The sequence below is a fragment of the Otolemur garnettii genome, unplaced genomic scaffold (assembly GCF_000181295.1).
Source record: "Otolemur garnettii isolate 467f Iridium unplaced genomic scaffold, OtoGar3 scaffold00021, whole genome shotgun sequence".
NCBI lineage: Eukaryota > Metazoa > Chordata > Mammalia > Primates > Galagidae > Otolemur > Otolemur garnettii.
The window spans coordinates 2807712-2830663 of record NW_003852416.1 but is presented as its reverse complement, the minus strand read 5'-3'; the positions used below and the strand labels follow the sequence as shown (position 1 = coordinate 2830663).

General features: G+C 47.3%; 1 protein-coding gene across 2 annotated transcripts in view; it reads right to left on the bottom strand.

Annotated features, from left to right (window-relative positions):
- Positions 1 to 14847, bottom strand: part of RGS10 (regulator of G protein signaling 10) — a 30394-nt gene extending 15547 nt beyond the window's left edge. The window contains exons 1-3 of one of the 2 annotated variants that reach the window (XM_003787116.3): positions 14716 to 14847; positions 4749 to 4879; positions 3534 to 3620 (exon numbers count right to left, since the gene is read on the bottom strand). In XM_003787116.3, coding sequence (XP_003787164.1) covers positions 3534 to 3620; positions 4749 to 4879; positions 14716 to 14764 — 267 coding nt within the window. In that variant the 5' untranslated portion in view covers positions 14765 to 14847. Of the gene's footprint in view, positions 1 to 3533; positions 3621 to 4748; positions 4880 to 9842; positions 9885 to 14715 lie in introns of those variants that run through there. The other variant, XM_023511758.1, reaches the window with a different exon arrangement.
- Positions 14848 to 22952: the final 8105 nt, after the last annotated feature.

Below are 22952 nucleotides of genomic sequence, written 5' to 3'. Positions count from 1 at the left end.
AAAGAAATTGCAAAAGAGAGAAGTGCTTTGAAAGCTGACTGCTGAATATGGACACCGGGCAAGTCCACAGCAGGGACCCTAAGGCGGGTCATCTTCCCAATTTCCCAAGTCTCCAGCACCTCTGCCATAAAAGCAGAGTGTCGAGACTCTCACAAACTAAGGGACCACTTTTCCCACCTGCCAGGAAGCTAAGCACAGATGGTAAGGACACCATGCTGTTCCAATACTTGGCCTTCTGAGGACAAGAGCCCAGCAGAGTGGACGGCATGTTCATTTCTCAAGTCCATTGCTACGGCAGCGGCTACAGCACAAGGTGAGGATCTGGCCTGATGAGTCCTCAGGTGCCGGCCAGCCTGGGCATGGGTCTAGACAGTGGGAGAAGACAGAGGGGCCTCACCTCATGGGGCCCATAGACAGACAGAGAAAAAAACAAACAGCAGGAGATGATAAAGTATGCGAGATACTCCCAGTCAGTGAGTGCTAGATAATCTAAGTAAGAGAATGAAAAACCAAACCAACACAGGTTCTATTTTAAACGATGCAGGCAACAGGGAGGTGGCCTCAGTTGACTGCAGACAGAGATAAGCCCTCCCACAGCCTTGCTGTGGAACAGATGAGAGAAGTTTGACTGAAATTCAGTTCAGGGACTTCTCCCAGGGCCCGTGTCCTCCTCCCCTTTTGTAAGCTAGTAACTCAGAGAGTTCTCCCTGGCTTTACTTCCCTGGCAGCCAAACCCACCAGAAAATGCCCAGCCTGGAGTCAGAGACCTGGGTCTGAATACCGGCTCTGTCTGCAACCAGCCAGTAGCCTTGGGCGAGCTGCCACCGACCTCTCAGGTGATACCCCTGCATCTGTGCATGCGATGACCCAGACCGGGCCCAGCCAGCACCTTCTCAGGCTGACACATTCCAGGCTTGCAGACACGACTTGCAAGAAGTCCTGTGCCGGGTGTCAGGGTGGGGGCAAGGCAGGTGGCTGCCTGATTCTGGAAGCTCTTAGATGGGGCAGGACAACCCTACACCAGACCTGCCCAACCTGAAAGGCTGGAGGCGGCATAGCTGAAGTTTTACCCCTCCCAACCACCCACACACACCCCTGAAGCTGAGCAGGGGCTTTCCTGACCCTCCCCAACTTGGCACTCAGGCTCCCAGATATGGCCGCCCCAGTCAGGAGCACAGCAAGGCAGCATCCCCCTCAAACACCATCTCCCCTCAGGTCTCCTCCCAGGCCCACCAGATCCCCCTGCCCACGTACCATCCCCTAACCCAGAAGCCCCACTCCCCACTCCAACCCCCGAATGAGTCTCAGCTGAAAAGCCACTTCCCTGGGGACCCTCCCCATCCGCCCACTGCCTCACTCTGGCTCTGGCCAACCCACCCACACTTTCCATTTCTATGTTCGCTCCTCACGCTTACCAAGGCCAGTTCCCCTCACCTGGTTCCTCCCTGTGCCGTCTCTGCAAGGATTCGGGGAATTTAACTGAACTGAGGTGCTGGGCAGCGGGGCGTACAGGGGACAACAGCATGACCTCAGAGTGCCATTCAGGTCCCAGCTCTGCCTCACGTCCCACTCTGTACTGCAGGGCTGGCCCAGCCCACCTTAACCCTCCCCAGTTCTACAAAGCAGATGCGCAGACATCTATTCACTTGCCTGCCTCTGAGCCCGAGTGTCTGGTGAGGCTGGCACATTGGCTGCTCAGCCCTGAACGATTACTGATGGTTGTCTTGGGCCCTGTCCTGGGTGCTAGGGACAGAGGAGAACAGTAAGGCTCCTACCCTGAAGGACTCAGCCCCAATCCTCGGGTTCCAAAGCAGGCCCACCTGCTCTCTCACTGTCCCCTGGGGCCCCTCACGGTCCATGAGGCTCCAACCAAGGTCATCCAGAGGGCAGAAGCAGCCAGAAAGCAAGAGCCACGGGTCACGCCCAGCACGAGCTTTCTAAGCTGGCCTGGGAAATCCCAACCTTCGACTCCATCCTCACCACCTCCAGGGAGGAAGGTGGCAGAGGGGCAGCCAGGGTGCTCCATCCTGGGGGATGTGTGCTGGGCCCAGAAGAGCCTATGAATAAACCCACGATATGCAGTTTCCAAGCTGGTGTCTGCAAACACTTAATGGCCACGGGCCCCTGGATTCCAGCTTTTGCAGACGGAGGCTCAAAACCTAGCAGCCCACAAGCCCCGTCTGCCCGTGGATATGTTTTGTTTGGCAGGCAAAGTCTTAAATTTTTAAACATATTAGGTCCAACATTTAAAAATCAGATTATTTCACATCAGAATCCAATGTCCAGATTCTCTTAAAAAAAAAACAAACAGGCAGCTTTGGACTGAAGATGAGAGAAGAGGCCTGTGAGGGAAGGCCCCTCAGGGTCCTGGGGTAAGGGGCCCCTAGGGTGGGGATACAAAGACCTAGGGGAGTCCCACTGTGAGTTGGTGGGGTCAGCCTGAAGCAGGGGAAGCTCAGCCAGCCACAGCCGCTGGAGGTCCAGTCCCCACCATTCCCTATAGCCTCACTCCCACAAAGCTTCACTCATTCATATTATGTACTGGCCCCTGTAGGCATTTGGTTACTTAAAAATGCACAGGCACAGATCTCATAAACCCACCCAGGGCACAGGCCTCCTTCCCTATAATATCATCCACCTCCCTTGCACCCAATCTTTGATGACATAAAACCCAGCTGACATCAGGAATGAAAATCCAGCTACCTCCTGCCCAGACAAGGTGCCTCATACCTGTAATCCCAGCACTCTGGGAGGCTGAGGAGGTTGATCACTTGAACTCAGGAGTTTGAGACCAGGCTAAACAAGAGCAAAAACCTCATCTCTACTAAAAACAAAAAACTGAGCCAGGCATGGTGGTGCATGCCTGTAGTCCTGGCTGCTCAGGAGGCTGAGGCGGGAGGATCACTCAACCTCAGGAGTTTGAGGTTGCTGTGTGTGAGCTATGTATGATGTATTATACTCTAGCCCGGGCAACAAGAGCAAAAGTCTGCCTCTAAATAATAAATTATTTAAAAAAAGAAAAGATGCGCTACCTCCTGGAAAGAGTACACACGTCCCCAAGAGGGCACTCAGGAACTTTCTTTGTAGGATGACTGCCAACTTGGGCTGTAAAGATACATTGAATAATTGACAATTTACCTGATGCACACTGTGCTTTTACCATTACAGATCTGCATATCGTTTTACAACGTCCAAAAATGCTAACATGTCAAACTCTGGGGTAAACATCTTTATAACTTATTCACGAGGGGAAAAAGTCACACACAATGATGAGCTCTAAATGACATAAACCATTACTTTTATTTTAAATATTGGTCCATTTGAATAGCTCCATTTAAAAATAGATTCGCTATTTTTTAAATTATTAATATTTGATCAACCTCAGATACCTAATCTGAAGCTTTAATCGTCCCTCAAATCTAATATAAATCAGCTTTCTCTGGGCAATTTTAACATCTGTTGGAAAGGCAGTTGTGACTTTGCAAGGAAAGGAAAAACATGATCGAAAAGTGATTATAGATTAGAAGAGATACCTGCTTTTTATCTTGAGTTTTCTTAAAATCTTCACATGCTAGCCAAAACAAAACATTTTCTTCACTGAATTCCTTTTTTAAAAATTCCTATGGATAAAAAGAAAAGAAAATTATATAATATTTATTCTACTTTAAAAAAAATTGACATATTTTCCATCAAGGTCAGATCTGGCAAAATTCAACAGATGAGCATGGTTCAACTACCCTTTGAAAACTCCACCCTGAAAAACAAAGGGTATGTTTAGTGTCAAAACTAGAATTTCATATGCATTTGACTTTAAGGGCTTTGACATTGTAAGGAAGAGTAAAAATGAAGCAGGAATCTACTCATATTTCTTAGCTGACAATAAATTACCAAAAAGTAAATTAAAGTGGAAGATTTATTAGTTCCTTCCAGAGAGTGTTTAAACAAAGTACATTCCTGTAAAATCAGGCCCATTTTTTTTTAAACAAAAGAAAAGAAAACATTTTCAGTGTGTCTAAAAATGCCATGATGAAAACTATTTTCAGTTGGATGTGTATTTTCTTTTGGCAGAACATTGGGCAGTGAGCGACACGGCCAGCCGTTCTGTTATTCCGAGACCTCCCTGAGATGTGGATGCTGATGACAGTGGCCTGGTGTTCAGGAAGTAGTATCCCTAGTGCAGCCACCACCACCCTGCCCCCAGGGAACCCAAGCAGGCACCAAGAGCCTGAGGGCTCATCCTCACCTGGCCCAAGACTTAAAGACAGAAGTTGCTGGGACTCATTCTTAAAATTCACACACGTGGTCCTCCAACTGATGCCTGGGGCTTCTGCTCATGGAAAAAGCTATTTCCAGGTAGCATCTGCACTTCCCCATCCATCAGACCCTCTCAGGGAGGTCCTTCACCAAGCTCATACTGCCAGCCTCAAGCTTTGCTAGTAACACACCCTGAGACTCCTCCAAGCACGAGAGAACAAACCTTCCCATCAGAGGGATACAGTGCTGGAAATTCTTTGTACAGACTCTGCCAATGGACACCGTGTCTTTCTTCCCAATCCCTCCCACCCAACTACATGAAAAGTAGAAACAGCCTGTGCGTGTCCCCTGGTACCTATCCTGGTCTCCCTGGGAGAATGGTGCCAGCGTGGCCATGACACATGAGAAATTCTTACTCTCCAGTTGGGACTGACAGTGCTAAAGACTGGCCTATTTCTCCCCCACAGACTCCATTAACAATGAAAAGGACAAACCCTAAATCTCTTCACGCCTTCAGGGTCTTCCAGCAGGTTCTCCAGGGAGGTTGCCCATTTGGCTGTGCTCTTGAGGCTCTGGCGGCTGCTGCTGCGGCTGCTGCTGGAACTACCATCACTGTCATGGGCGTCTGCAAAACAAAGTTCACACTGCGTACAGGACCCAAAGGTGCTGCTTTTAAAAAATCTGCATGCAGTGGTCAGCACTGCCACCACCGCCACCATCATGGCTAACCCACATTAAGCTATGTGCCAGGCTCTATTCTAGGTGCTGAACACAACAGACTCACTCTACTCACAACAGCCCCATAAAGCTGGTGCTACTATTCCCTCCATTTTATAGATGAGGAAAACTGAGGCTTGGGGTGATGAAGGGACTTGCCATTTCCTGCCACATCCTTCCCCCACACCTGCGTCTGCTGACCAACTCAAACGCAGCCTCCAGTCTCACCCGAGCCCTCCTCCCAGAGAACCTTCCCTCAAGAGCAAGCCTCCCCATCGCGCTTGTACACAGTCTCACAATCATATTTTGCGTAACACAATTTTAAATAAAGACAGGATTGCCTCAAGTGCCAGCATGGCTCTATCACACGGTTACTTGTTCTTTTATTTAAACTTTGGATATTTTGTTCATCGTGGATATTACTGCATTTATTTTTATCTTTTAAAACACTGCATTACATATCATTTATCTTGACGCCTGAGTTTTTGGTGTGTAGAGCATATCTGCACATCTTCCACGGCCCCCTGACTCAAGAGACTTAAACGCACTCTGGAGCCAACTCAACATCTTCAGCTAACACACTTTGGCCACCTGCCTGAAGGAGGAAGTGACAAAACAAGAATGCCTCATGCGACAGAATTTAACTCTTTCCTGGAGTCAAGAAAAACCATGAAATGTCACATCTGATGGGCTCAGGATCAAAACCCAGTTCGGCCAATTGGAACTATAAGGCTGTGGGCAAAATTCTTGCATAGGTTTTAAGATAATCCCCTATCTCTCAGATTATCCTAAAGATTCAAAAAAAAGGAAGTCTGTAAGGCACCTCCCAGCACCCTCAGGTCATAGGAGACCCTCAAATGTTAGTTCCTTTCTCCCTTCCCTAAAATAACAATCTACGAATGAACTATTGTTATAGCTAATACTTAATACTTGTTCTCTATTGACATTTTTTCCCAAAGCTAGGGACATGTTTCTATTTTAAAAAAAAAAAAGTTTGAGAAAAATTAACTTTTAATTATGACATCAGCAAAGCTAATCACTTTTAAAGGATACATTTTTAAAAATCTTATAAATATTAATTGCTGCAAATAGCTACAGGACCACACAACTAAAAATAATTTTGGAGAAAATTCCCATCACAACACACTGGACTTAAAAGTAAAAGCTTCTGCGATCTCTGATGTCCTGCGGGGTGTAGGTGTCAAAATACACATTAATCTCTTAATTGTCTGGGATTCTAAATCTCGACCTGGATTTTAGACATTTGCTGGATGACTTGGGCTAAATACAATAAAGTAGAACCCAGAAATCCAGTGTGCGTGTGGGGGGAAGGTGCCCGTACTTCAATACTCAGTGGTGGCAGAGTATGTCAGAAAATTATTGGAGACAAATTCATTCCTCTGAGAAGCAAACCCAAACAAATGGACCTGATGCTTTTCTAAACCCACTCTCAGTTTGTGGATATTAAATCAGTTTCCTGCTCTCTTTGACAAATGCTGAGACAGCAATCTGAACACCAAGTTTCTATCCAACAAAGCATAAATCCAATGAAAAGATCACTATTACGAGAAATTTCTGCAGCGGGGTTCATCCATTAATTTACTCTTCTGCTCTTTACCCAGAGAATACGGTTTAACAGTTTACTCCATTTCCCCAGCAGATCTTCTCTTAAGTAAATAAATACAGAGACACGAGTTTGCTGTTCCAGGAACAATCTTAGGTGGCCCCAAATTTCTCTTGCCATAGCAGAACAACTACTTCGGCCGTAAGTTTTCAACACTGGTCTAAAAGAATTCCAAAACTCTTTGACATTTTTTCAATAATAAACCAAGCCACGTTTGGGTTTTCACCACCACCCTGTGTTGCGATTAAACACACGTGGTGGAGTCCCATCTGGCCCAGAGAACGCCTGGAGAGCTGAGACAGTTGCCCCCCCTGTTAGATAATTACTAACCTCCCTCTTTGGTTCGTACTCTCATCATTTTTGCATATTAGGTTTTTCTGTGTCAGCTTTTATTCCAACAAAAAGTTTTACAACTCGAAACCCACCGTTCTGCCCCTTGTTTTATAGCCTAGAAAACTAAAGTCTAGAAGAGAAAATGACCTGTCCAAGGTGACACAGACCAGGATGGGGACCTACGTGAAGGGGGAACTATGCCTACCACCGAGTCTACGGAATCCCAGGGCTCCTCGGAACACAGCTGAAACACTGATGGGTCCTCCTGTTCAGTTCTTTCCTGGGGTATCATGTCTCTTGCACCAAATGTCATGACACACATTTACGGCAGACACTATTACAGAAGAATGTGCAGTTTTCAGAGACGGCTGAGGAAGCACATCAAGATGAAGTCCCTCTCACTGCCATGGTTATCCATTTTCCGGCTTTGGCGCCCTAGATAGAGAAACGCCCTAACTTTTTACCCACCTTCTGCCTCCCCGCCCCCCCGCCCTGCATACTCCTTCTATGTGAGATACCCCCTCCCTATCTGTCATGTGTTTTCACTTTCCCCAGAAATACTGGCTTGACTTTTTCTAAGACATCCTGATTGTCTTTCAAGTTTGATAAAAGCTTCTGGCTTTTGCCTCTGTTTTAATCCTTCTTGATTAGTATCAGTATAGACAGATCTTGATGGAGCAATGTTTGCAAACTCAACTCACTTAACGGCATCTCTCTTTTCCAAGTCATTATCCCCAGCCTCCACCGAGACTAAGCAGAGATCCACTCCACTTGGCCTTGCCCTTGGGATTCCCTTTAACTCAGGCGTTTCTGCTCCTTGGGATCCCCTGCTCAGGAGACCCACTAAGTGAGGGATTCCTAAACCATCACTTCAAATATCACAATGGGTCCAGTAATGCACAGGGAAAATGCATAACCTTTCACAATAGCAGGTAGGTTTCTTCTGAATTTAAGAATAAAGCAAAACCAAGATTTCTCAGCTGCCTGACTCTTGGCACTTGGATTCACAAAGTTCTAATATTCTTCTGTCCTTCAAAGTTTCCATTTTGGATGGATTATACAAGAAAGCATAGATGAGAAAAAATGTTAAATGTGCTTTCTAAGTTGCTCTACAACCTCTAGAGTTAGTCAGGAGCTATTTGTGATAACATTTATTTGTTTCAATTTTGTCGTGCTTGGTTTATTTTTTCTTATTGTTTAATTCAACTGTAAAACATTTTTGCAGTGAATCAATTTTTTTGTTTGTTTGTTTGTTTGTTTTTTAGCTCCTGGGCTCTCTAAAGCATTTTAGATCTTCAATTTTTTGCAAGAAAAATACTTAATTTTTCAATACATTTATCTTCAAATAAATCTATCATTAGCTAATAATAAGAGTTAACACTTGCAAATTGTTTACAATGTGCTAAGTACTGCTCCCACCTTTTTATGTGGGTTAAATCATCCAATGTTCACAATAACCCTTTGATATAGTTAATATTATCCCCACTTTACAGATGATGAACCTGAGACTCCGTAACTTGCAAGGGTCACCAGCAATGGGGAATCATGGTCCAAACCCAGGCAGTCGGCTCCAGAGCACACACCCTTTACCACCAGGCCCTGCTGCCACTTGTATTTTTGTTATCTGCCAATGATCACACTTAGAGGCCAGAAGGCAACAGCCTTGAAGAGACTGATAACAATCACACTATGAGGGAAAGACTGAGAAAACTGGGTCAATTTTCTCAGGAAAAGTCCAATTTTAGGCAGGAAAAAGTCATCTCAGACTGGGGTGGAATTATCTAGCACACAAACACAACATTTACATTGATGTTGTGCCATGTGGTCTTTGGCTTTAGTAAAAGCCATTATTTCAAAGATGGGTGCAGCATCATGGTGCAGATGGCCAGGGCTGGTTGCCGGCAGCACGTTTTATGATGCATTATTTATAGATGCTGTGATGTCATTCTAACAGAGACCTTCTCTAGTCATTAATTCCTTAGAAACCCATCTCAGAAAGCACCTGCAACACTCATCAGAATTTAGTGTCCACAGTAAGGGTTTCTGCTATTCATCTGCAGGAAGGTCTGTGTAATGACTGCATAGATAATAACCCCAAGTCAAATCATACCATAGTAATATCTCAACATCCAGCTTCCTCAACATTGGAGTGGATGTTTATCTTCAAAGCATTTGTCTAACCCCCAAACTCACAGTATATTAAAAAAATTAAAAAGTAAACGCTCAAGTCCAAGAAAAAGCAGAGACATCAATCCTAAATTCTAAAGTGGTTTGGTACAGTGCACATTCCCACTCTCTAGTCCTTTAAAATACTCTATATGACAATTAAGTTTCAAAGAAAGTACACAACCCACAGAACTTATTTAAAGCATCTTGTCACCTAGACCACATCAAGTATATTACATTTAAAAAAAAAAAAAGAAGTCATCCCAACCTAGAAAGTCAGTTTGTTACAAGTGGTCATCTGTGTATGGCCCGGGAGAAAGTGGGTCATGGAAACACTGTATCTAAATATTACTTAAGTATTTATCTACCCCAGTATCTAGCTTCTGAGAATAACTACTACCCTGCAGGCGTGCAATTCCCCTGCTACGGAGATTTGATGAAACTGTAGTTAGCAGAAAACAATGATAAAAGAGGAAAAGTTTTCAAATAATCATAATAGTCAGCATCCAAGATGGAAGTAGGAAAACAGGTTGCCGTGGGTTGGCTCAGCTCAGGAAGGGCATGGTGCCATTTTTGGACCAGGGCTCGGTCAGCTAAGAAAGTCCAGTGCACACGGTGGTCCTTAGGTCACCTATGCCCTCTGGTCTGTATCATGCACTTCCTCCAGCCCCCGCCCTCCCCCGGGCCAGGGCTTAGGTGATGGGCAACCTGAAGACATCTCCTAAAGGGGGTGGGGGCCCTTCCTTACGTTCCATGCTCAGGGGTCCACCTAAGAAGTTCCACTCCGATGCCTTCTCAGAGACGCTTTGCACGAGAAAGGCAAGGGCTGCTGGGCTGCCAGGCTCTGAAGCACCCTTGAGTCCGAAGGAAAAACAAGCCTCAACATCCTCTTTTGAGTGGACCAAACAACAGATGGCCACTTGTTTCCAGTTTCTACCACAGGGAAGGAAATAAGAATGCCGAACTGTTATTTGTAGCCTCCTTAGAATCCCCACTTTCTAGGCAGGGGCCCAGAAAAGAGAAAATGACCCAGTGGCCCTGTCCCGAGAATGAAGACCCTGTCACTGATTCTCTCCTCTTCCCAGAAGGCTGTACTTCCTCTCGACCAGACATTTGTGCATAAATGTGCCCTCACTCTCCACTTCAATATCCCTGCCCCTACCTCAAGGCAAAATAAGTGACTTTTCTCCTCCAGTAGCAGTCACGTAGACCCTGTACTGCTTCAGATAAAAGGCTGTGTCCTCCTCAGCATCAGCAGAGTATCTGGCTCTCATGTATGTATTTTATAATAAATATCTTCCAAGGAGTGAATAAAGTTGGGCACAAGGCTAAGGGATGGAGGGGGATGACAGCTAATACAAATAGTTGACATTTACTGAGCACTTACTAGACCCCATCTAACTTCCCAACTATCCTTGGGGGTCAGTTCCATCACTGGCCCCTTTTCACAGATGAGGAAACTGAGGCTCAGAGAGGATAAGTAACTTGCTAACTTGCTACAAAGCAGCAAGGAAGAAAATGGATGAGCAATTCGTCGGGCTGCCGAGCCTGGGAAGAAACACACAGTGAAAGGTGCAAGAAATGAAAGGCCGGCCCTTGTTCTCAAGGAACTTAAACTGAATTGAGAAGATAAGATCAGGAGTTCCCAGGCGGCCACCTGGACACAGTACCACCAGCTAACATGAAGTTTTCTTCACCAGCCTGGGAAGAAAGGAGAATAACGATAAGAGAAGACTTGCCAAGTGAGCTGTGTAGATAGAACAAGCACACTCTTGGGTTGCTGCCTTGTTTTTTGTTTTGAAATAGAATTGCATTCACTTACATGGTCCAGGGAGAAACAAAATGGTTCCTTCCTGCTTGGAGAGGCTGTGCTCTCAGGTGCAGAGGCCTGGGGGACCTGGAGGAGCTGGCCTCCTGGAGCAGGGAGACTCAGGCACTGGGGCAGGGTGGAGGACACCTGGGGAGAAGGGGGAGTATCTAGCCCCCGTCGGGGCAGAGTGGGCAGCAGGGAAATGGGCCTAGGAGGGAGGGCAAGCTGGATCAGGGGTTCCTGGGCACCAGGCAGGGGGCAGCAAGGCTGACCCAACCGTGCTTGGCAGGGTCTCTGACAGATACAACTGGCTTGGAAGGGAAATTTGTCCCCAGAAGGCTGCAAGGAACTGCTTCAATCCAGCAGATGTCTCCTGACAGCTCTTATCAAGGGGCTGCCGCTGCTGCCTGCCCAGGCCCCTCTGCTCCCACTGCCACCCCCGGGCAGCTGTGGCAGGGAGCTATCAGGGGGAAGCAGAAGAAACTCATGAGAATAAATTTAGTAAAAGCTAAAAGGCAAGTTCCCAAAGCCCAGTGTCAAGGGGCCCCAGGGCTTACTTAGCCCAGAGAGAGAAGTGACTCAGTTCACCTAGGAAGCCTAGAAAATGGTCAAGCCAGGCAGGCATCTGTCTAGCTTTCCAAGTTTCTAACAACGAGAAAAGGAGACAGCAGACCAGATGCAGATCAGTGGAGGCAAATTAAGCCCCGTGAGCCCCTCATACCCAGTGGGTCCGCAGACACTGGTGGGCTGATTACATCTGACACAGCAGTGCCCCTGGCCTGGCCCAGCCTCTGTGTCCCTGCGGGCCAGGCCCCAGCTTGCTGGAGGCTGGGACCAAGGATGTTCTGCTGAGAAAGTTTCCCCAGCTGCCAAGACTGCCCGTTGCTGGCTTGCTACAACAAAGACATTAAATTGCTATGTAGACTGTCATCTTTAAATAAAACTTAAGCCCAGCAATAAATCAGAAACCATTCCCAAGGGTTTAATGGGATAATGTACCACAGGCACCCGTGGAAGGCCGAGGCGTGCTTGGCAGGGTAGGAATTCCCCTGACAGGTCACTCCTTGCTCTGGCTATGAGGATGGGGTGGGCGGGGGATGGCTTCAGATTTGCTCTTCAGGTGGGCACATCTCAGGTATCATCAACAATGCAAGTCATGAGGGGCAGGGTGAATGGACAGAACCTTTCAAGGGGGGCCTCCCATCTCAGCAGCACTAGAATCGCCTGGGTGCTCCCCACCCCAGGAGTGAATGGGGGGGGCCTGGGAAGCTGCATTTTAACAAGTTCTTCTTTAACCCCGTGTGATTGGTTGAACACACTTTGAGAAAACTTGGAGAGGAGAATAACGGAATGCCACTTTGAATCTCGGAAGGTGGGGTTGGGAACTCAAAGCCCTCAATAAGACTTTGCTGAAAAGTAGGAAAGAAAAAAGAAAGAAAGAAAAGTAGGAAAGGTCTAAAGTAGAAGGAGCTTAGGGAGACAGGACTGCAGCCAGGCCCAAATCGGGGGTCTGCAGGGACAGATCTAGGTTTTTTGGGGCCTGAAGCTTATGCCATTTGGGAAGCCTGTTTAAGAAAAATAATTCAAAATTATAAAATATATGTATCAGTACAGAGTCCCTCCAAAGATCACTTGTCTGGCTTCCCAATACCTTAGGCTCGGGGCCCACATTCTCCCTCTCAACTCCTTTCCCCAATGCTGGGTGGTAATGACCAAGCAGGAAAGAGCTCATGTCCTTTCCCATCATAGGAACAGAATTTCAACTTAAAGTCCCCAAGAAAGTAGGGATCTTGGAGCCCAGGTATCCAATGCCAACCCATAATGTTTAGCTGCTATCAGTGACGTAGCCACATTTCATTAAAGGTGGCTTAAAATTTGCTGCCCTGAAACAATCTGTTCCCTAAACCTGCCCTTAGTCTTTCTGGTGTGCAACTTGGCCATATGCAAATGCACCCAAATCCACACGTCTTCCATGATTCAATGGTTCTATTTGTGATTCTTAAACCTCAAAATGAGCCACAGCAATAAGTAATCTGTACAGAGGTATGCATAGCATCTCTACTTATAGGAAAAGGGAGAAAAGATAAAAGCTAGGAAATACTTCACTTCTACTTACTATGTACCAGGCATTGTACTAGGGGCTTCATATGTTTTAGTATTTTTAATCCCACAACTCCATGAATACTACTTTAGAGATAGGGAAATTGATGCACAGGAGTGCTGGTATTTCTCCAGGATGGCAGGGGACAGTCTTGAGTTTTAGCATTTGCCAATTTCTATGGCATAAATAGCCCACCTTAGAGAATCTCCAGCTATCTGTGGTTTAGCTACCAGTTCCCAAATTTCCTGAAGATTTAAAGTGGCTCTTACAAGACAGCCTGAGCCAGTTCCAGGATAGCATTGCAACAGAGACACAAAGAAGTCGAGTTAATTTGCCAGCGTTACTTGCTGAATGACGAAGTTAAGGTTAGAACCAAGAATTTAACTCCAGCGTCTAGGCTCTGAGCACAGCTCCACAGGCCTGGGCCAGTGATAGGGAACAGCTGACATTAATACCCACCAGGGAGTCCTTAGACTCACAGGCAACACAGGAAGGATTACAGGACCACTAACACTAATGGAGCACTTACAGCATGCTGGGCAACAGCGTAAGATCTGTACAAAACCCTATGAAGTGCTCCATTACTAGGCTTTCCCTAAATATTAAATGAAGTGATTTGCATAATTTGATTAGGGGGGACAGGCTCCGATTAAGTGTTTAAATAAACGGGTAGCTATTACTATTCCCATTTTGCAGATATTCTGCATAGAGGTTCCACAGTTATTAAGTCGTTGAAGTGAGATTCTGAGCCAGCCAGTTGGTTCCAGACTTTTAGTCACAATGTCCCTCAGAAACATGATGTTAGGTGAAAAAAGAAAATGGACCCGCATACTCATATGCAGACTCAGAGTGGGCAGGAGGGTGAGGCAGATGGGGAGGGAGCGCGGGGGGGGTGGGATTTCTCCATTATCTAAGAGTGACTTGGGGGCAAGTTACCCAACAGCTTCTGGCTTCAGTTTGTTCCTTGGTCTCCCACCGGGTTGGCCTAACGGTGAAGAGAGAATTCACAGAACGCAGTGAGCTAAACCCCTGGCCAAAATTAAGCGCTGGATAGGTCGTGGCTATTAATATGAACAAAAAAAGACAAGAGAATTGGAAAGAAGAGCTGAGTTTCATCTTTACCGTGGGTTCTTTGTCATATAAAACTGCCTTAAACTGTGGCTCGGGCTGATCCAGCGTGACAGCCAGAACTTGCTGGCACGGGTTTACAGATGTGCCTTCTCCATCCTGGAGTTCGGCGACCTTCGCGGGCCCCACCTTTCTGCTCCGCGCTGCAAAACTGAAGGTCTCGGGTGTCCCAGGCCCGGCCGCCCAGCCGGGTGCTTGAGGTCCAGCCGCGCCTGCAACTGGCGCGCACGGGCACTGTTCCCACCCACGCCCGCCGCGCAGGGAACACCTCCAGACCCGGGTGAAACCCGCCCGCCCTTCTGCTTTCGGAATCCAGATCCTACGCTACCTCCAAACTTTGGGGGTATTTTGGTCTCCCTTTTCTCCCAGACCATCACTAAAAAGAAAACTTGTTGTTCCCCTTTTCACCCAAACTTCCTCCCCGGGCGCCTCCCAGGGCTCTGCGCTCCCCTCGCGGCTGGGACCGCTGGCGCCGGGCGCAGCGGGGAGAAGCGGCGCGGTTGGCCGGGCTCCCGTCGAGCTGCATCGCCAAGCCGCGCCCGAGCCCGGGAAGGAAGGAAGGATGCCCGGCGCTCGGCTTACCTGACGGCGGCCGCTTCCTGCTCAGCCGGCTCACGGCGCGGTTAAACATCGCCGCGGACGCCGGGGAGGAAGGAGCTGCAGCCGTGCGGCGCGGCGGAGCAGCGGGAGGAAGGCGAGGAGGAGGAGGGCGAGGGGGAGGAGCCCGCGCGGCACCGCCCCGGCCCCCGCCCTGCAGCCCTCCTCCCAGCGAGGCGCCGCGTGGCGCGCTCGGTGCGCCCTAACATCCCGCCTCGGCCGGGCCCTCGGTGCCGGGACGGGGCGGGGCGTCCCCGGCCGCCCCGAGTTGCCCGAAGCGGGCCCCGCGCCCAAAGGAGACTTGGGCGCACCCCTGGCAAGGCGGTTAGCTAGCCCGGGGCCCTCGCCGCGCAGCGGGGCTCGTGAGAGATGCTGCCCCGCCCTGCTGCCACCTCCCGCGGCCCCGCGGCCTCCCGCCCTCTCCCTGCAGCCGCGGGGAGAGGGCTCGGCGCGGGGCGCACCTCTGCGGGGCGGCGGGCGGGGGTCCCCTCCGGGATCACAGGCCGGGAAGCTGAGACCTCGCAGATCTGCCCAGTGCGTGCGCGACTCGGCCTGTGGCCTCGGTTTCCTCGCCCCCGGAATGGGAATCCCCGTGCGCTCGGGCCCGCCCGCTCCGCGGAACCGCGCGCGCCGGGCCTTCCCACGCCGCCAGGGCGGGCGGGGAGTCCCCGGGGCCCCCGAGCCCAGCAGCCGGTGGGCGCCCTCTCCCGGCCCGCGCCGCGCCGCACCCGCGCGTTCTCCCCTTGGCCTTGAGGCTCCAGGGGTAGGCCTCCGGGATTTCTGCAGGAGCCCCTCAGGTTTCAGCGTGGAGCTGCGCTCTGTCCGCACACTTGCGCGCCCGGGGCACTTCTCTAACTTTAGGGACTCGTGGGCGCAGCTCCAGCAGCCTCAAGGACCAACATCGCTCAGGTCCCCACTGCGTTCTCCTCTCGCACACCCGGTCACCTGCTTGGCGCCGCGCGCTCCACTCTCCTCTGTTATTTCATTTCTTCAACAGAACTGCCCAAGAGGGGGGTGTCATTAGCCCCATTTTCTTGAACATGTGGTTTGCTTGGAATTGTCTTTCTGGCAAATTTTATTTTTCTCCTTGTGTATCTGGCTTTGTCTCCAAATTGGTCTTTATTTTTAGCTGTACTAATTGCTATTTTTCTAAACTGTTCCCCAGCCGCCCCCCCCCCATTCTTTTGCAGTATTTTCACTAGTTGGCACTTTCTTTTGTATCTGCTATTCTGCGCGTCCTGTTCTGTCCACTTTTCCTCTCTCCCTCCAGCCGCTCCACATCCCAATTCCACGCCATCTCTGTCCTGTGGTCGCTTCTTGTTTGGTTCTCAGCCCTTCTATGCATTCGCCCTGGTTTTCCAGGCTCCTGAAGGTTACGCTGGAAACGACCACGTGACCATGAATAGGGTTAGAACTCAACCTGAGCAGCCTGACCTTAAAAGACCGATTCCTCCTGTTGGCCCACTCTAGGGACAAGCTTCCACTCCGTGGTAAGGGGATCAGGCTGCGACACTATAAATGGGACTTTCACGTTTTGTAAAAGTAGAATTTTAAATCCTGGCCGCGTCCTGGATCCAAATGAAGTCATTGCATTTTCATAACATTTTCATAACATTGCATTTTCATAACAATAACAAGGGAATTTGTGCAGCACACCCACCCAGAAAACTTCCCCGGCACCAAATTACAAATCTTAATGCAGGAAATCAGGGCACCGGAACCGAGGGGTAAAGATAGGCACGGCCAGCTGAATGTTGTGCTATGCTGGTTTCCAGGTACCTTCTTGTGTCCTGAAAAACTCTGGCTTCAGTCATGCTTACAAATCCCTCCTGAGCTAAGAACTCCAGGCCTCCTAAATAAAAGGAAAATATAAGAGCTTCAAATCACTGTGTCCTATTAAAATATCAGACAGTAAGTGCAAAAAATAAGGACGCATGTAACCATGTCTTAGCAGGTTTAATGTAGACAGTTTAAAATTTACGTTTGGGACATTGAAAGACTGTCCTCCTGAAATTGCTATAAATGCCTTTTTTAAGCATCTAAACATCAGGACCGGTGGGGTAGCTCACGCCTGTAATCTGAGCTCTCCGGGAGGCTGAGGTGGGTGGATTGCCTGAGCTCAGGAGTTTGAGACCAGCCTGAGCAAGATGGAGAAATAGAAAAATTACTCAGGCATTGTAGCAGGCACCTGTAGTCTCAGCAACCTGGGAGGCTGAGGCGGGAGGATTGCTTGAGCCCACGAGTTTGAGGTTGCCGTGAGCTGGGCTGATGCCACAGCACTCTGGTGAGACTGTATCTCAAAAAAAAATTAAGTGTCTAAAGATCAAAAAGCCAGTTTTCATTGTCTACCATGCAGAAGATTAAGTATAAAGCCTCACAGCTTCCAAGTTTCTTTCTCTCTCTCTCTCTCACACACACACACCCCTGCTAAGTTCTGCCCATGGTTTCCGTTTGGATTGAAGGTGATTTCCATCTGAATAGATTTGCTCCTGTGTAAGTCCAGCACCCACCCGCCTTCTCTAGCTGTCTCAATCAAGCCGTCCCAAGCAAACCAGGGTAGCCAATTTGGGGAAGACGATGAGCAGCAGTTCAGCACCTTTCTCCCCCTGCTGGTCTCACCTTTGGTTCAACAACCTTCAGATCAGGCAAGAAGCAAGAGCCCCAGCTGTCGTCCAGTAAGCAGAATTCCAGCAGCATCATTGAAAATACCACATTCTGGAGTTCAGTATTTTTTATTCTACTCAGAAACTTCAAAATGTTGATCAGCTATAAATACATTATAGAGTCTCTTTCTTACAGCCAGAATATGTACAACAGGACTATTCGAGGTCATTTGGAGCCGATAAGGTGTAGTAAAATAAGTAAAAAAGTGCCTGACTTGAGGTCAAGAGACTGGGGCACCGACCCTTACCATACCCCAGAGCAGCTGGGGTACATCACAGCCTCACGGGACAGGACAAGGCAAGGATGCCACCTATTCAATTACAATGAACAAAAAAGCATCTGGCAAAGTGCCCAGCACATGTTGGTACACAAAAAATTACTGGAGTCTGAATTATTCCCCCTACAATGCCATTTTGATAAATGATCAACTTTATCCTATACACAGTCAGAAGTTGAATTTTTTTAATTATAGGAAGGTGGCAGGATTAATGCTGGTGTGATTCTCATGGTGTGGCTGCGGCATGAAGGGCAGGGGAAGGGAAGTCAGTACAGCCTCTCTGGAAAGCAAGGGAGGCGGACGAGTTGAGATGCATATTTGGCAATATATGTAAGAGTCTCCAAAACGTTCATACCCATTGGACTGGCGAATAAATTCTACAACTGGCAATTTGTGCCCAAAGAAGAACAAATGATGCAAATGTTTATATGTAAAATTGAGCATCATAACGCTTCTTTTTATCAGTGCTTTTATAGTAGCTAAAAATGCCCATTAAGAGGACTAAGATCCAGCCATAATTAGTCAGCAGCTAAACTCTCCTGGGGCTGGGGGTGATGCTGGGCAGGTGGCCTGCCTGGGACGGCATTCTGCGCCCACTGAAGATGCACCGTCCAAGACCTTTAGGCGAGTTTTAGGTTCTCGTTAGGATTTCCAGTTAAATAGGACAGATTACTTATGTCAGCTTGCGGCCATAATTGTATGTCTCCGTTCTCAAAACAAAAACAATCAGCCATGAAAAAGAGGAGATCTTGCCACTGTAGCAACATGTATGAACCTGGAGGACATCACACTAAGTGACATAAAACAGACACACACAGACAAATACAGTCTGATTCTTCTTGTACATAGAATAAGGTACCCAAATTGGTCAAAGCAGAACAGTGGTTTCCAGGGGACAGGGAATGGGACAAATGGGGAGATACTGATCAAAGGGTACAAACTTCCAGTTGGAAGAACAGATTCTGGGGCTCTCATGTACAGCCTGGGCAGTGGGGCCAGTGTTAGTTAACAAGACTGTGATGATCACTACACAGTGTGTGTATATATCAAATCATCGTGTTGTACACCTTGAGTATACATTAAGGTGACCAGACGTCACGCTTTTGGCAGGACAGTCCCGATTTTTAACAATTTGTCCCGCAGTGTTTTAAAAAAGTCCCAATTTTTGGAAAGAATGCGCGACAAGCTAGGGAACAGTGGAAGAATAGAAAGGGAATATACGGTTTTCAGCTGCTGAAAAGGTTAATGTAACTCCATTTGGGAATAAAGAGGTTAATTTAACTTCATTTGGAAATGAAAAGGCTAATGTAAACTCCCTACTCCCCTCCTGGGCAAGGTCCCTACTCCCCTTCTGGGCAAGCCAGAAGGAGACTGGCTCCCTCCCTTGCTTCTAGGCAAGGACAGTTAGCTCAGAAAGAGCCAGACTGTCTGGAACAAACAAGTAGCGCCCCCCCACCCCCAGCAGAGTAAGGTGACCAGACATCTCACTTTTGGCAGGACAGTCCCAATTTTTAACAATTTGTCCCACATCCTGTGGCGTTTTTAAAAAGTCCCGATTTTTGGAAAGAATGCATGACAAGCTAGGGAACGTGGGAGAACAGGAAGGGAATATACAGTTTTCAGCTGCCATGTGGCTATTTCGCCAGGATATGAGTTTTATATTATTTTTGTTAATTTTATAATGTTAAACTTTAATAACAACAAATAATTGTGCAGAACTGACTTTGGAGAACTGCTTATCAAAGTTTGCATTGTTGTCAGGCCCCTCCCCCCATGCCCCACCCGCCCTTTACCATGTCACGCTTTACCAATGTTAAAATCTGGTCACCTTAGTATTCATAGTATACAACTCTTGTCAATTAAATTTTTAAATAGAATAAATAATAAAAATAAATTTGAAAACAAAACAAAACTTCTCCACTGCCCCATTTCACTTCAGCGCTTTTCAGCCAAGTGCCTCTGATGAGTCGGCCGAACTCCCTGTCTCCGATTCCGCTCCCCCACTCTCCTTTACCCTCTCTAGTTTGACCTCTATCCCCGTGAAACTTCTCTTGTCCAGATCAACCATGACTTCCAACTTGGGAAGCCTCAGTTCTCATCTCTTCTCTTACCCCACCCATTATCAGCACTGGACTCTGTTGCTGGCTCCCCTCCCTCTTCAACCACTCTCTTTGTTGGCTTCTGTCACAACCCACAGGCCCGCCTCCATCCCCCAACCTCCTTTCTGGCAGCCCCCCTGTATGCACCTCCAGTCCCTCATTCCATCCTGGCATGTGACGTCCTCCTCATCCCACCTCATGACCTGTGCGGGATCTTTCTGTCTGGCCCACTCCTACCGGTCCCTGCATGGCACACCCCCTCCACCTCCCCAGTTTCTTCAGGCCTTAGTCCAGTGTCGCCACTGAGCCCCACCCACCCATCCTGTTTGAAACAGCAGCCCCTCTTCCTGCACTTCTGTGACTCTTTTTTCTCCATCTCCGTAGTGTCCCCTCCTACAGACGAGGTTTCCTTCAGGGCCCACCGCCTGCCTCTCCCTGCAGTCCCCACCTCACCTGCACTACGCTGCCTGGGATGTGGGCTCCGTGGAGGCAGGGATTTGTCACTGTTTTGTTCACAGCACCTACAAGAGTGTCTGTCACAGAGGAAACACTCCAGAAAAATGTGTTGACGAATTGAGAGAAGAAAAATACTTATTTCTTCTCTCCCAAAATTCCACTAGGATGACAGAAAATGCCTTTAAAATAAGGTATAAACCCATCTGGAAAAGGAGGCGGCAAAAATGGAAGACACTTCAAGCAATTTGAAAGGAGACAGACAGAGAAGCAGAAACTGATGTACCAAGAAGAAAGAGCTACAACCTCCATGCGGGCACAGGGTGGTGGCGAGAAGCCAGTTCACCCTGCAGAGCTCAGAGCTCCGGACTGACAGGCTCAGACCACAGAAAGCAGGGCAGGCAAGGGCTGAAAGCCAGGGATTGTATAAGTCTTCCAGCCCCCTCTTCCCACCCCAGGAAACAGAAGTTATCTTGGGAATGACGGGGACAGGGAGGCTCTGGGCTAAGGGACCACTGGCTGAGCTGAGGGGCAGATGTGCTCTGAGCTTCCACCAGAGAGTTAGGTCTAGATCTACACACAGAATTGTGAGGCCCTTCTTCCCAGGCCCCTTCCCCAGCAGCCAGGTGTTCTAGACAGATTTAACATCTCCCTCAGAAAAATAAACAAAACAGAAACGCAATAGATATTAATGAAGTTAGCATTACCCAATCTCAGAGAAGTTACATATCTACAAGGCTCTTTCACGGGCATGGTGCTCCCACAGAGCATTTGACACCCTCCTTTCAAATATGAGGGCCATGCAAAGATCTCAGATATTTAAGGAATGCCTCTAACATGAGAGAGAGACAAACACAGAAAATAGGAATCCAGGGGAAAGACAAAAGAGAGAGCAGAAATAAATCTTTTCAAATACTGTGATTATCTTAGGGAGAGAGAGAAGCGATTTCATTCATACAAAAAGAAGAAAGAGAAATTGGACTATAAAAATAAAGTGGAAACGAAACATTTCAATAAAAGGGTTTGAGGGTGAAGTCAAGGAAACCACCTGAAAATTAGAACAGATGAAGAAATGTACAATGGGAGAGAAATCCTGGAGAATCAATCCAAGTAATAGGAGCTCTAGAAAAACGTTCTAGAGAAAATGTTGGAGGAGAAATTGAAAATATAACCCAAGAAAAATTCTCAGTCATAGCTGGGTGAGGCCTGTAGTCCCAGCTACTCTAGAGGAAGCTGAGGTGGGGGGATCTCATGAGCCCAGGAGTCTGGGGGTGTAAGTGCACTATAATCAGGTGTGAATAGTCACTACTTTCCACCCTGGGCAATATAGGGAGAACCCATCTGTTAAAAAAAAAAAAAAAAAAAAAGGCCAGTGTCCATTGCTCTCATTCTAGCACTTAGAGAAGCTGAGGTAGGAGGATTGTTTGAGACCAGGACCTTGAGGTTGTAGTGAGCTATGATGATGCCATTATACTCTAGCCAGGGCAAGAAAGCAAGACTCTGTCTCAAATAAATAAGAAAGGAAGGAAGACGGGAAAGGGAAGAGAAAGGGAAGGGGACAGGGAAGGGAAAGGAAGGGAAGGGAAGGGAAGGGAAGAGAAGGGAAGGGAAGAGAAGGGAAATGAAGGGAGAAAGACATAGAAAATTCATCTCCAGACTGAAGGTGCCCATCAGGTGGGCCCAATGTGAGGCTTACAACAAAGTAAACCAGCATGAATTTTAAAACATAAAGACAATTTCCAAAAAGCACACTGCTGGTAGGAATAGTAAATGTTTCAACCACTTTTGGAAAGTGGTTTGGATGTTTCTTAAAAAGTTATATGTATACCTATCATATAATCCAAACATTCCAATCCTAGGCATTTACCCAAGAAAAATGAAGGCATGCGTCCATACAAAGATTTGTATATGAATGTTCTCAGTAGCTTTATTTGTAACAGCCCTAACCTAGAAACAACCCAGTGATTTCCAGCAGCTGAACGGATAAACAATCGTGCTGTCTACATACAATGGACTACTCCTCATCATAAAAAACAATGAATTATTGATATAGTCAATAACAGAGATGAATCTTAAGTAGCCTCAGTGCAAAAAGCCAGACAAAAAGCAATACATACTGCATGATTTCACTTATGTAAAATTCTAGAAAGTGAAAACCAAACCATGGGGACAGAAACAGACCAGTGACTGCTTGGGAATAAAAGATAGCAGGGGGGATACAGGGATTGGGTGGAAGGATAGCTTTCCGAGGGGTACAAGAAACATTTGAGGTGATGGATACATTCATTATCTTGATTGTAGTGATGTTTTCATAGGTGTACACCTGTCAAAATGTAAAAGATATACTTTATATACAGGGTGTACATAAAGTTTATGTGCAATTTAAAAGAGTTGTAAAGTTTTAAATCGCACATGAACTTTATGGACACACTGTATGTGATTTCATTGTATGCAATTATACCTTAACAAACCTATTTGTAAAATTATGTATGTGTTGAGAATGTAAAATGGTTTAGCCTCTTTGGAAAAGAGTTGAACAGTTCTTCAAAGTTAAATATGAAATTACCATATAACTCAACAATTAACTATGTTGCCCAAGCTGATCTTGAACTCCTGGCCTCAAGAGATCCTCCCACTTTGGCCTCCCAAAGTACTAGGATTACAAGCTTGAGCCACCATATCCAGCCTTCATATATATCATTTTAATGAAAATAAATTTTTTTTTTTTT